This window comes from Episyrphus balteatus, chromosome 1 (assembly GCF_945859705.1).
Source record: "Episyrphus balteatus chromosome 1, idEpiBalt1.1, whole genome shotgun sequence".
NCBI lineage: Eukaryota > Metazoa > Arthropoda > Insecta > Diptera > Syrphidae > Episyrphus > Episyrphus balteatus.
The window spans coordinates 147205783-147218901 of NC_079134.1; the positions used below are offsets into that span (position 1 = coordinate 147205783).

The window sequence follows — 13119 nt, forward strand, 5'->3', positions numbered from 1 at the left end:
TTGTGAAATTTTGTGTGTGTGGTATGGACCCAGTAGGTGTCGCTGTTGTCAAGTTATAGTTAAATTCCATATTTGAAGTCCGAATGACAGTAGATATAGATTTTTATGAAATTTTGTGTGTGTGTGTGTGTGTGTGTGTGTGTGTGTGTGTGTGTGTGTGTGATAAGGTTCGTTCGAGACAGGTTTTGTTTTATAGTTGGACCTGGTATGTTGTCAAGTTATAAGCAAATTCAATATTTGGGGTTCAAAATCGCTCATATTCAAGGGTAATAAAAACAAACATGAATTAACTCTTTAAAATGTTAGTCCCGCAAAGAAAATTGTTTACCATCATTATATCTCAATTAAATTTATGACTGCATCTTAAAATTTGTTTAAGCTGTTTCAACTACCATTAATACAATTTCCGCATAAAAATCAAATGATTTATTTTTTTTAAAGAAATATTTCGACGTATGTATGAATAGAATTAAGACGAAATCTTTTCATTTTTAATCGTTTTTTTTTAAGATTTTATCCTATTGCTATTGTTTCGGTTACTGGCTCCAACATTACTCACACGGTAACGATTTAGAAACGAACAAATACAAACTTCAATGAAACCAAAATATGTAAGAGAGAGAATACTATTTTTAAAGTGGATTAAAAATGAGCGTTGAAAGTGGATGCTACATTCCGCAAATAAAAATTTTGGAAGTTAAAACGAAAGTCAATAAAACAAAAACAATGGTTGTTTGTATAGTCGGTTTACGGACGATAATTTTACGTGATAACGTCATAAGAAAACAGGTTGTTTAAACAAAAAAAAAGTAAAAAGATCGTTCTTGGTGTTGGAATTCCAGGCCTCTGGTGCAAAACACAAATCATTAACAGTTTCACAAAAGAAAGGGAGAATGAGTCATATTTTTCTATAATGGCAGGCGGGATTCATCGATTTAGGCACTTTTTGCAGTTTTTGTATATTTGTGAATTATATAACCTTTATTGGTTGAATAAATTCCGATAAAAATTTGTAATAGCTGTCAAACAAATGATTTGCTTTGTTTAATATTTTAAACAGTTTTACATATGTATGTACCTATGTGTAATGGGAAAAGGTTAACACATTACAAAATCAAAAATTGGAAATAAAACTTGGAAAAGGGGGAACGAAGTCCGCCGGGTCAGCTAGTATACATATATATTGAAATAATTAGGTGTTTTATTAATTTTATAATAATTTTTGACCGTTTTTCACATATAAAATTAATGATAAAACTAAATTTGTACTTGCTCTCTAGGGCAAGTATTGGTTTTAGATACAAAAAAAAAATTGAGGTTTTAATAAAAACCAACATTACGATGATGGAGAAGTCCAAGAAAGTGGGTCTCGCAATTCCATCCGTGCCTCTGTGTGTTTGTAAGTCTCTGAGTCGATCTGTACACATTTCCATATTCTAAACAGGTGGATGGATTTTCTTCAAATTTGGTACAGATGATTTTTATAGAATTCTTAAAGCATACTTTTTTTCTGTTTTTTTTTACTATCTCGCTTAGAAAGTGTACATCTTATACAAATTTTTCAAGTTATAGCAAATTACTCGAAAACGGCTTTAACGATTTTGATTAAACTTTGCAAACATTAGGTATATTCAAAGCAATGGCTTTGTTAGTTTTTCTCAAAAAAGACTATAACAAAAAAAATTTTTTCGTTCAACAAAATTTTGCCTTAAATGTCGGCAATTTTTTTAAAATCTAACAATGATTCATGTATGAAATATAACCAATATAGTCATAGAATCCATTCCAAAGTCAAAAGTTAAAAATCTAATTATATGGCAGTTATAGATTTTCCTTAGCTGAAGCGATCGTTTTACAAATTTAACTATGACTCTTTAGTGCTTTATCGCATAATGATCACCTAAATAATTTGAGAAGTCAAAGAATAGTAAAAAATACAGCACTCGTCGGATTAATTGCTCAAGAATAGTTATAGAGTTGTAGTAAACGCAAAAAGAGTTGCACAATGCAAAAAGTTACGCATACACCACGGTGCACAGTGGTGCCATTTGACGTTTTTGGCGACAAAATTCATTTGCACGGCCATTTCTGGACGAAAAGTCATGAAATTTGGTACACTGAATGATTATAGTATGGAGAATACGAAAAAGCTGCCAACTTTTTTTTATTCAAAATGGCGGCTCCAAAATGGCGGAAAGAATGAGGGTTAAAATAGAATTTTAATTTTCAAAACAGTATATAAGCTAGAAATTGGGCTAAATTCATGTCAAAAAGGTGTTTGATTTAAGATTTAGAACTCATAGATTCATATTCGTTACAAAAAAAATCAAAAAAATTGAGAACAAAGTCCAAAAAATGCCAATTTAGTAAAACACACTTTAAGACCTCTAATTACGCTATTTCATGCATTTTTTTTTAATTTATCACAATTTTGGGATCTCTTCTATTTATGTTTCATAAGAAAATTGAAAATATTGGGGTTATATGGTTGCCAACTATGTTTTTAAGTAAATATAAGAAAACATGATATAATGAAAAGTTTCAATGTTCAATAAAACTGGGAATTTATTTTTTCCGTAAACCAAAATATACTTTTCTAATAGATTTTAGCGTTTTTAATTCAAATCCGGAGTCAAAAAAAATCTATGACGTCACGTTTCAAAGATAAAAATTAATTTTGATCTGCTTATATCTCGAAAACGTGACGTCATAGATTTTTTTTGACTCCGGATTTGAATTAAAAACGCTAAAATCTATTAGAAAAGTATATTTTGATTTACGGAAAAAATAAATTCCCAGTTTTATTGAACATTGAAACTCTCCATTATATCATGTTTTCTTATATTTACTTAAAAACATAGTTGGCAACCATATAACCCCAATATTTTCAATTTTCTTATGAAACATAAATAGAAGAGATCCCAAAATTGTGATAAATTAAAAAAAAATGCATGAAATAGCGTAATTAGAGGTCTTAAAGTGTGTTTTACTAAATTGGCATTTTTTGGACTTTGTTCTCAATTTTTTTGATTTTTTTGTAACGAATATGAATCTATGAGTTCTAAATCTTAAATCTAACACCTTTTTGACATGAATTTAGCCCAATTTCTAGCTTATATACTGTTTTGAAAATTAAAATTCTATTTTAACCCTCATTCTTTCCGCCATTTTGGAGCCGCCATTTTGAATAAAAAAAAGTTGGCAGTCTTTTCGTATTCTCCATACTATAATCATTCAGTGTACCAAATTTCATGACTTTTCGTCCAGAAATGGCCGTGCAAATGAATTTTGTCGCCAAAAACGTCAAATGGCACCACTGTGCGGTGACCCTAAAAGCAAAATCCAAGAAAAAAAAAAAAACGAGTTGACTGAGAATATAATACAGCTTTTCGTTCCGATTTTTACAACAATTTATCTTGACTTTTTATTGGTCCATCAAAAACACCCATGTTCATTTATTAAAAATAGTAAATACCTGGGTTTCTAGGACTCCTTACTGATGTACCTTTATACAGATGCATTATTGTGCATTTTTCTCCAAAACACCCTGTACATGTTAACAGTTAAATAAAACAAACAAAACACCATGTTTAACTTAGTAAAGGACTTTTTTGAAATGGGTGTCTGCAAAGAAACAAAAAAACAAAAAAATAAAAAACAAACGATTTTAAAAACTAAAAAAAGAACGAACAAGAAGAAACAAAAACAAACAACTTGCTGTTCGCCTTTTGTTTTGTTAAGAGAACAACACACTTCCTTCACACACAAACTCGAGCTACAAGAAACAAAAGCGGAAAGAATTGCCACTCGCTATATATGCCACACTATCAACCGCCCGCTACGTCAATCTGCCCACCCTTCCCCTACCACATGCAACTTTGTGTGTACAGTGGGTTTGTTATATACCTAATACCTACTTCTACTATGGAAAGACTAAAGGAAACATTTTAATTAAGCAAAGTTCGACTGAGAACAAAGGCATCGGGCAGCCAGTTGAATGGCTGAGTTGCAGGATGCAGGGATTGTTGGGGAGAGCCGATGAGTATACTCTTGGGCTCTCTTTTCTCTCGTATGAAGAAGTGTGCGATACACAAAGTTGGGTTTGGTTTTGAAAAGAAAATTCCCTTTCTCACACAGGAACTGCATGCAACCGTGAATCCTTTTGGCACATGTTATTTTCTTGTAACGATTGTTTTCAGATAAATGAACATCCTCTTCCTCGCCACATTGTCTATGAGGAGAGTATTCTTCTTTTTCTCTTTCTCTTTCTTTTTATTTTTATTTCTGTCTCCCTCGACACACTCTGCCTATTATTTCATTTACTGTTCTTGTATGGGGATGCTTTTCTTCAATTTCCATGTTGTAAGGAGAGGAAAGAAGTCTATAGTATCTTTATAGAGGTATAGTTTTGATAATGTTCCTTTTGCGGGCTTGAGATATATATGAGAGTATATGGGCGTTTTGTGGACTCTTGCAACAAATTGTAACGCTTCTATAGACAAACACAAAACACTCTGTGGAACAATTTATTACATTGTTTCGGTTCCTTTGTTGGAATAACTATCCTTTGGAACTATAAAACTTAAGGACACATAAGCGACGAAATGACACTAAGTATGTTGATGGCGTAATTAGCACTTTTTTTAAAAGAGATAAAATAGTACAAAGGAAATTTCTACAGTTACTAGGGAACAGAGATGGCAAATGGTTATTGGTCAAAAGAAAATTAAGAATCTTTAATAACAAATATATGAGTTGATTAATCATTTATTTTTTGTGATAGAGAAAGTTCAACAACTCGTTAATAGCTATAGGCTTTGAAACAATATTATGTTAATGAGGAAAAATGAGAAATAAAAAAATTCCTGTCTAGACTAATGTGTGGATGATAATAATGACTTAAGGCAAATTTTCTCATGTGTTCTTAATCTAAAAAAAAAAAAAAAAATCAAGACACATTTCAGCCTCTTTGTCAATAATAATCAGAATTAAGATTAATTTATTATGGAAATTAAGGAACCAAGAAAAAAATATGGCCGAAATGTGTTCTGTACCACAATTTAATGATTTAAATATGATGATATATATTTGGCGGTTCTGTTAAGGTCTAAATCTTGTTAAAGCTTTAACATTAAAGGTTTAAATGATGTTAAAAAATTCCTTCTAAAGTTGCTGAAGAATTTTCATATGTTATTACTAGGGATCGGATTTCCATGCAAATGCATGTTTTTTTAAGGAACACCTTGGAAGCATGGCAACAAATCATTAGATTTTATTTAAAATGGCTTTTCAATCGTTAGTGCATATTTTTGCATATTTTACAAAATATGACTGAAAGTCAATTTGGAAAAAAATCAAAAACGTTAGCAAATGCTGTGCAGAACTGACGAACCAACGTTGTCCAAACTCAAAAAAAAAAAAAAAAAAAAACACGATCAAATAATAAATTGGATTATTTAAGAGTAAATTTGGGACAATTTTATTTTTTTTTTTTTTTTTGAAGTGAAAACTTCTTTAGTATCGTAGTGATTTGAAACAAAATGAAACGAAAAAGCGACACGAAAAATCAATTGATCATAACTTTTTTGTTTTAATAGATAGATGATTGAAATTTATACAGTAGATAGGTAATTAAAAAATATTATGATTGTGCAAAATTTCAATTAATTTCATATTCCAAATTCTGAGATAACAGTGAAAAGATGTTCTTTTTCTAAACACGATATACCTATCTTTTGATCTAGAGCACATAACAAATTTATTTAACTTTAATACGCATGCTGATAATGTTACTTTTCATTTAATATATCACACATAACGATACGTGCTCTACAAGTTATATAATCGTTAATTGAAAAACTTAAAAAATACCTCAAACTCCCTGTGAAGATTTGTTGCCGATGACCAGCCAGCAGTAGAGGAAGTACCGTCAAAAATTAAAAAATTCTTACTTTTTTTGTAGGCATGGTAGAAATATGAAGCGTCATATAAAAGGTGAAATAATAATGATATAAAATTTATTATAGGTTGTTATTTAAAAAATGGATTTAATGGCGTTAGAAGAGAAAAGAGATTCATTGTTTCGCTTTTTTTTATGAAAACTAATTGGGTTAAAATAATTCTAGCTCCTTTTGTAGATGTTGTATAGACATGGTCGATATAAATATTTTGAGCGGAAACAATAAGCTTTCAGATGATATAAAATTTATTGTAGGTTGTCATATAAATAAAGTGATGGAATATAAAGAAGTTATATTTTTTCGATTTTTTTAAAAATGATTTTTAAGGTTTCACTTCAACAACGTGTGAATTGCACACATGATTTTTTTTTTGGAAATATTAATAATTATAAATATATAGTTATAAATATAGTTATAATATTAAAAAAAATATTTTAAACAATTTTTTTCTGCATTAAAAAAAAAAGGTTGATGGCAAAGTCAGAATTTAGAGAAATGCGACGAATATTAAATACAAATATTTACTGCACACTTTTGCATTGATTTTTTTTTTTCAATGCAGAAATTTCTAATTTCCAATAATATTTTCTTAATGCAAAATACTTTTATTGACGAAAAAAAAAAATTATTTTTTTTTAATTTTAAAATCATTTTTTTAGTTCGTGAATCTAATGCGTTTCAACTAGGTACAACAGTTGGTTCATCCCCAAGATGCATTATTTTAGTTGACACATTGTGCTGTGCAAAATACTGTAACAATTTTTAAAGTTCAATCGTATAGTCACTATGGCGTATGAGTAATATTTTACTTAAATAATAATTTAATTAATATTTTTCTTCAATTTTACAGCTTTAAGGCCCTTGCAACAAGACGGTGGGTGCCGCAGTCAAAGTAAGAAAAATTTCCAAGTCAGTTTTCAGACGTTATAAATAAAGAAAAGATTAATTCAGGGTAAATCCAATTCTTTGTCACTTTATCTATCATTATTTAATTTACCAACTATAATCCAGACACGTAAAAAAATATATATATATGTAGTTTTTTTTTTTCAATTTCTCCAAAATGGCAATACGTTTTCGCATTAAATTTTCTAATTTTTAATAAAAAATATTCATGGCATTAAAATTTAAAAATAAAATAGAATTTAACTACATACAATTTTGAAAAAAAAAAATTGTTCGAATTTTTGTTTGCATTTTTTTTTTTTTTTTCAAAGTTTTGCATTCGAAAATAATACAAAGTTATTTGTTTTACAAAATGTAGATTTAACTATACGGAGACGAAAAGATGTTTTTTTTTTGTCTCAACCCAATCTATTTTTTGTTTTTATTTTGATAGAAAAGTTAAGTGAATTTAAATACAAAGGTGGAAAGAAAGCGTTTAATGATGAATCAGTCCTGTGATTAAGTGAGGAATAATTAAAAATAATAAATAATAAGCAAAATGTGCAAATAAGTCTGTGTTCTACCTGTTGACGAAATTTACTTGGAAGTGTAGCAAGAAATTATTATTTCGATATTTTTTCAAAATAAATATACAACAGCCACAACTTTTGAGAAATTTTTCCTTTTTTGAAACTACCTTGTAAAACTTATGTAACGTTTGAAAACTACCCAGTTAAACTAAAACACGATAGAGTGAAAACTATTATAATTATTTAATGACAAATTAATTACAAATTATACATCTGGTCATCCTATCGATAGTCAGTAATTATTTATTTTTTCTAACTTAATGCTTACACATAAAACCATTTTAAAGTAACTAAAAAAAAAAAATTCCTTTCAACACATATAAATGAAAAAAAGAACAAATTTCGCTAAAACAGATTTCCAATAAAATATCGAAATTCACTTATTTTGGTAATCAATCTAGAAAAGTGGGGAAGGCAAACTTTTTTAAACTAAGTACTTCATCAATTTATAAAATCTTCAATCCACCTGATTGTAGTAGGGTGGTCGGGCGGCTGATGGGTCGTATACCTTTTATTTTTTTTACATACAATTGCCTGATGGTCTTTGCCAAAAAATATCAGCTTTCACAAAAACGACAAAAAAAAAACCTACTACAAACTGCGAAAAAAATGGATTTTTATTTGATTTTTACTATGCAAAAAAAAATATACATACACATTATAGGTCTACAGGTATGAACGACGTATAAAAAAAAGGGAGAAACCTGCTCAATTCAGCAGAAAATCCCATTTACTTTTACATGGATGAATTGAATTCGGGGTTAAAACTGACGCAAGGTGAGCAAACTATACCTACTCTATACTCTCAACACTCGTATAGTTTATACTCCAAATTCCGGCTGGTTGCATTGTATTGCACCTGTTCCCTACCCTCATTCAAGAGGGTAATTTTCCATCGAAAATATTATTGCCAGTTGATCAAACAGTACTTTCATATACCCTATAGGGTTGGTCTAATATAGTTTATATATGAAAAACTTTAGCCGCACATCAAATTATAAAGTTTTTGGATTTTCGGGTTTTTTTTTCGGAGGGAGTCCTCGAAGCTACCAGAGAACGTGAAAGAGAGAGAGAGAGAGAGAGAAAAAGCGGACGATAGTTTTCTGCTGAACAAAGTTTGAATGAAGTTTTTAAGGGTTTGTTTCAAGCATTAGAAAAAGCTGCCCAATCAATATCAACATCGTTCTTCTAAATTAAGTTCACTTTTTTTTCAGTTTTTTTTTCCCTCCGATAAATGCTTGTTCTTTTTTTTTTGTTTGGTAAAGTTGGTTCTCTGGTTTCTAACGAACGATCATACCAATTACTTTACTAGGATAATGGTAATGGCTGCTTGGAAGTGAAGTGAGAAAGCCTTTCAAAATTGACCGCATATTATATGTTTAATAATTGCTTGAAATTTAAGTTTTGAAAACTCTCCTTGAAAGTATCTTGGAAGAAAGTTTTTTTGATAAAATTGTGGTACCTACTTGGTTGGAATCTTGAGGGTGTAAGAAAAATGCCTCAAAATTGGCAGAAGAACTTTTGAAGACATTCAAATTAGGTTTTGATAGACATTGATGACTTTTTTAATTTAAAGACATAGGTTCATAGGGAAAAAATTACAAATCTTTGCTTTTCAGGTATTCGAAAAAATCCTTTGCCGAAAAAAAAGATTTTTAAAAAATTTCTTCCGAATCCATTGAGTGAGACATAAAAATAAGGGCCTCTCTGAGCTCTTTTAATAACTGAAAACCAAAAGTTCCTTTGATGTCTGGTTGCTGAGTTATTTGCAATTAAACATATCTATTTTTCTAACTTTTGAACTTTGGAAGCCGATAACTTCATAACAAAGACTCGAAACAAGTTTTAAAATAAAGAGATGGCTTTGTAAAGAAGAGATCTATTCATTTAGGTACAAAAATTGAAAATTTATTTTTTGAAGAATTTTGAAAAAAAAGCAAGGTTAACCCCTTTCCGAAAAAAATTGCATTTTTGAAAAAATTCTCCGAATCCATCGAGTGAGATATCAAATGATAGGTCTCTTTAAGACTTATTAATAACTGAAAACCAAAAGTTCCTTTGATGTCTGGTTGCTGAGTTATTTGCAATTAAACATATCTATTTTTCTAACTTTTGAACTTTGGAAGCCGATAACTTCGGAAAAAAGACTTAAAACAAGTTTTAAATTAAAGAGATGGCTTCGTAAAGAAAAGATCTATGTATTTAGGTACAAAAGTAGCAAATTTATTTTTTGAATAATTTTGACAAAAAAAGAAGGTTAAACCCTTAGCGAAAAAAATTGCATTTTTGAAAAAATTCTCCGAATCCATCGAGTGAGATATCAAATGATAGGTCTCTTTAAGACCTATTAATAACTGAAAACCAAAAGTTCCTTTGATGTCTGGTTGCTGAGTTATTTGCAATTAAACATATCTATTTTTCTAATTTTTGAACTTTGGAAGCCGATAAGTTCATAACAAAGACTCGAAACAAGTTTTAAATTAAAGAGATGGCTTTATAAAGAACAAATCTATGCATTTAGGTACAAAAGTAGCAAATTTATTTTTTGAAGAATTTTGAAAAAAAACAAGGTTAACCCCTTAGCAAAAAAAATTCTCCGAATCCATCGAGTGAGATATCAAATGATAGGTCTCTTTAAGACCTATTAATAACTGAAAACCAAAAGTTCCTATGATGTCTGTTTGCTGAGTTATTTGCTGTCAAACATATATGTATTTCTTTTGCTGAAAAATTTTCAAGTTCCACCAACAGAAAATCTTTAGATACTTTGAAAAAAAAAAACACTCTTCAAAGAAACCTATTAATAAAACTATGTTATATTTTTAATTATATTTATGTGATTTATTTAAATTCATTTAGTTTTTGTATATTTTCACGATTTATATTTAAATTAAAATTTTTTTATTTACAATATTTTTTTTTGTTGGTTTTGGTTTTTTGTCATTGTTCAAATAATATTATATTGAGTTTTTTCTTCTTGTTTTTATTTTGAAATATAATTTAAAGTGATTTATTTTTTTTTTATTTTTGTTCATAAATTTATATTAAGTATTAAATTTAACATTTATACTTTTTTTTACTTTTTATATTTTTTTTATCTTAATTATTTTTTTGTGAACAACAACATTTATATATAACAATCAATTTTTCTTTTTTTTTTATTTCTTTCACCTGTTTGTATTTTTTTTTCTTAGTATTTCGCTTATTACGTTTATTATTTTATAATAATTTTATTTTTTTATAATTCGCCTTAAAATTCCTACTAAAAAAATTTTCAAATATTTTTTTTACAATGTTTTAAAGAAAAATCGTATTTTTTTGTTTTCAATAAACTTTTTTTGGTATTTTTCATATTTTTTTTTTGTCTGTTTGCGAATTGTGAGATATGGGAATTTTTGTTATTTTTTTGTATTTGATTTTATTGTTAAATTTACATATACATATCATTTTTTTACTGCAACAAGTCGAATATGTAAGAAGACGGAAATTTATTTTATAAAAAAAAAAACTTAAAACAATACAATTTTGATTGACTTTAATTTTATATTTTTTTGTTTATATTTACATTTAGATAAATAAAAAAGTTTAATTTTTAAATTTTAAGGCAGATCAGACAAAATTAAAATTTAACTTTAGATGAATTTTAAAGAAATAAATAATTAATTAATAAAATAACGAATAAATGACGTTCAATTAAATTAAAAAATAAATTAAAGTTAAACAAAATGTTAAATAAATAAAAAATAATATAAAATAAATATACATAATTAGTAAACAAATAAGAAAACAAAGTAGAATAAATTAAATGGGTTTGTTCTGTATGAATCATTAAATAAGTTTTTTGTTGATTCCTTGAGTAATAAAAAATTGTTGTACACTTAAAAAAAAAAAAAATAGTCAATAAAGTGTTTATTTTTCTAATTCTACATTTTATTTATGGTTTTAATCAATTTATTTGTTTAGATTCTATAAATAAATAAATCTAGATAAAGATTAGATATTATCTATACAAATTTTGAATTAATTTTTAACTTTTTTTAAATAACTAAAACTATGCTTTATTATTTTTACACGAAAACTTTTTATTTTTTTTTTAGATTTAAAACTACTTAATGTTACGCATATTTATTTTATTTTTTTATTTTTTCAAGAAATATACAGTCATATAGAATATTTATTTTATTTTTATTTTTTTTTTTATTGATCTTAACAAAAAAACATAAAATTGTTGTACAAAAATTTCGAACTATTTACTAACTTAAATTTCTAACTTATTGAACAATTAAAACTCAAAGTTTATTATTATTTTTTTTTTTTTGTTTTTTTTATTTAAGTATTTATTCAGGATGTTCAACATCTTGTTTAATTATTAATTTGTTTTTATTTTTATTTATTTATTATTTTTTTTTAATTTTTAAACTAAAAATAGTCTTATATTATCTAAAGTTTTATCTAGGGGACTTATAATTAAAATTTATTATATTACAGTATATTTTTCCTAAGTGAAAAAGATGTGTCTGAAAATAAATTAAGATAATAAAAAAGATTATAAAAGAGTTGATTAAATATGTTTAAATATTAATTTAAAAAAAATAATTAAATTAAAAGTAAAATAATTTTTGTATATAAATAATTAATTTATGTATTTTTTGTAACTAAGAATCTAGTCAATGGGACTTACCTGAATGTAAAAGTATTAACTAAAATACATGGAACCAATAAACTTTCTAATATCGTTGCAATTCGATCGGCTGAAGAGGTTTTTCGTCGGGAAATAGCTGCCATGTTATCTCCTTTAAGTAAAAAATTAAATAAGGAGTTAAATTTTATATTCAATAAATGGGTGTAAACTTTTGCTGTAAATAAAATGCTTTAACCAGTAACTTCAAGGAAAAGGCAGCTATTTTAACATTCAAGGTTATTAAACTTTTTACGCGTAATTAACTCTGATAGGATTGAATCCTAAATCCATAATATGTATCTTTTTAAAATTTTATTAATCAAACAAAAATGTTTTCAAACAAATACTAAACGAGTTATGAACTGTTCCCCAATTCTTTTAATATTCCTTCAATATGATTAAAAAAAAAAAACCAAAAACTTTTCTCCATTGTTTTCAATAAGAAGACACAAACACAAAAAAAATATTACCATTCCAATAAATTCTGCACTCAAAAAGAATTGTTATTAAAAAAAAGGGACCATCAGCTTTTTAATAATTAATAAAGATCCTTTTTTTGTATCTTTTTATTTTTTTTTTTAAATTTCGAAAGTCAATCATAAAATAAAAAAAGACAAAAAAATAAAAAAAAAAACGTTATAACCTAAGAAAAAAAAAGAATTTATTGAATTTCAACTCCTCTGCTGATTACTTAAGTATTTTAAACCCTTTTTTTTTTCTTCCTCTAAACACAAAGTTCTCATAATATAGACTCACCACTTCTTGTCTTTCGTATATATCTTTTCAAAACCTTATTTGCTATATCCTTTTATATAAGGACACAGAACAAAGAAAAACAAGAAAGAAAAAGTTAAAACTGAAAATTTATTTTAATGGGAATAGTTTGCAAATACTTTTTTTTTTTTTTTTTTTTATCTTTTTTAAACCTACGAGGAAGGGAAAAAGTCCAAAGCAGCAGCAGATTACAGAGGGCGCTGCAAAAATGATTGCAAACGAAGATACG

The 13119-nt window shown here is 27.1% G+C and overlaps 1 protein-coding gene across 3 annotated transcripts in view; it reads right to left on the reverse strand.

Annotated features, from left to right (window-relative positions):
* Positions 1-11829: 11829 nt before the first annotated feature.
* LOC129906291 (zwei Ig domain protein zig-8) overlaps positions 11830-13119 on the reverse strand; it is a 415386-nt gene continuing 414096 nt past the window's right edge. For 2 of the 3 annotated variants that reach the window (XM_055981986.1, XM_055981985.1), the window contains 2 exons: positions 12117-12228; positions 11833-11952 (listed from right to left, as the gene is read on the reverse strand). In XM_055981986.1, coding sequence (XP_055837961.1) covers positions 11934-11952; positions 12117-12228 — 131 coding nt within the window. In that variant the 3' untranslated portion in view covers positions 11833-11933. Of the gene's footprint in view, positions 11953-12116; positions 12229-13119 lie in introns of all 3 variants that reach the window. The other variant, XM_055981989.1, reaches the window with a different exon arrangement.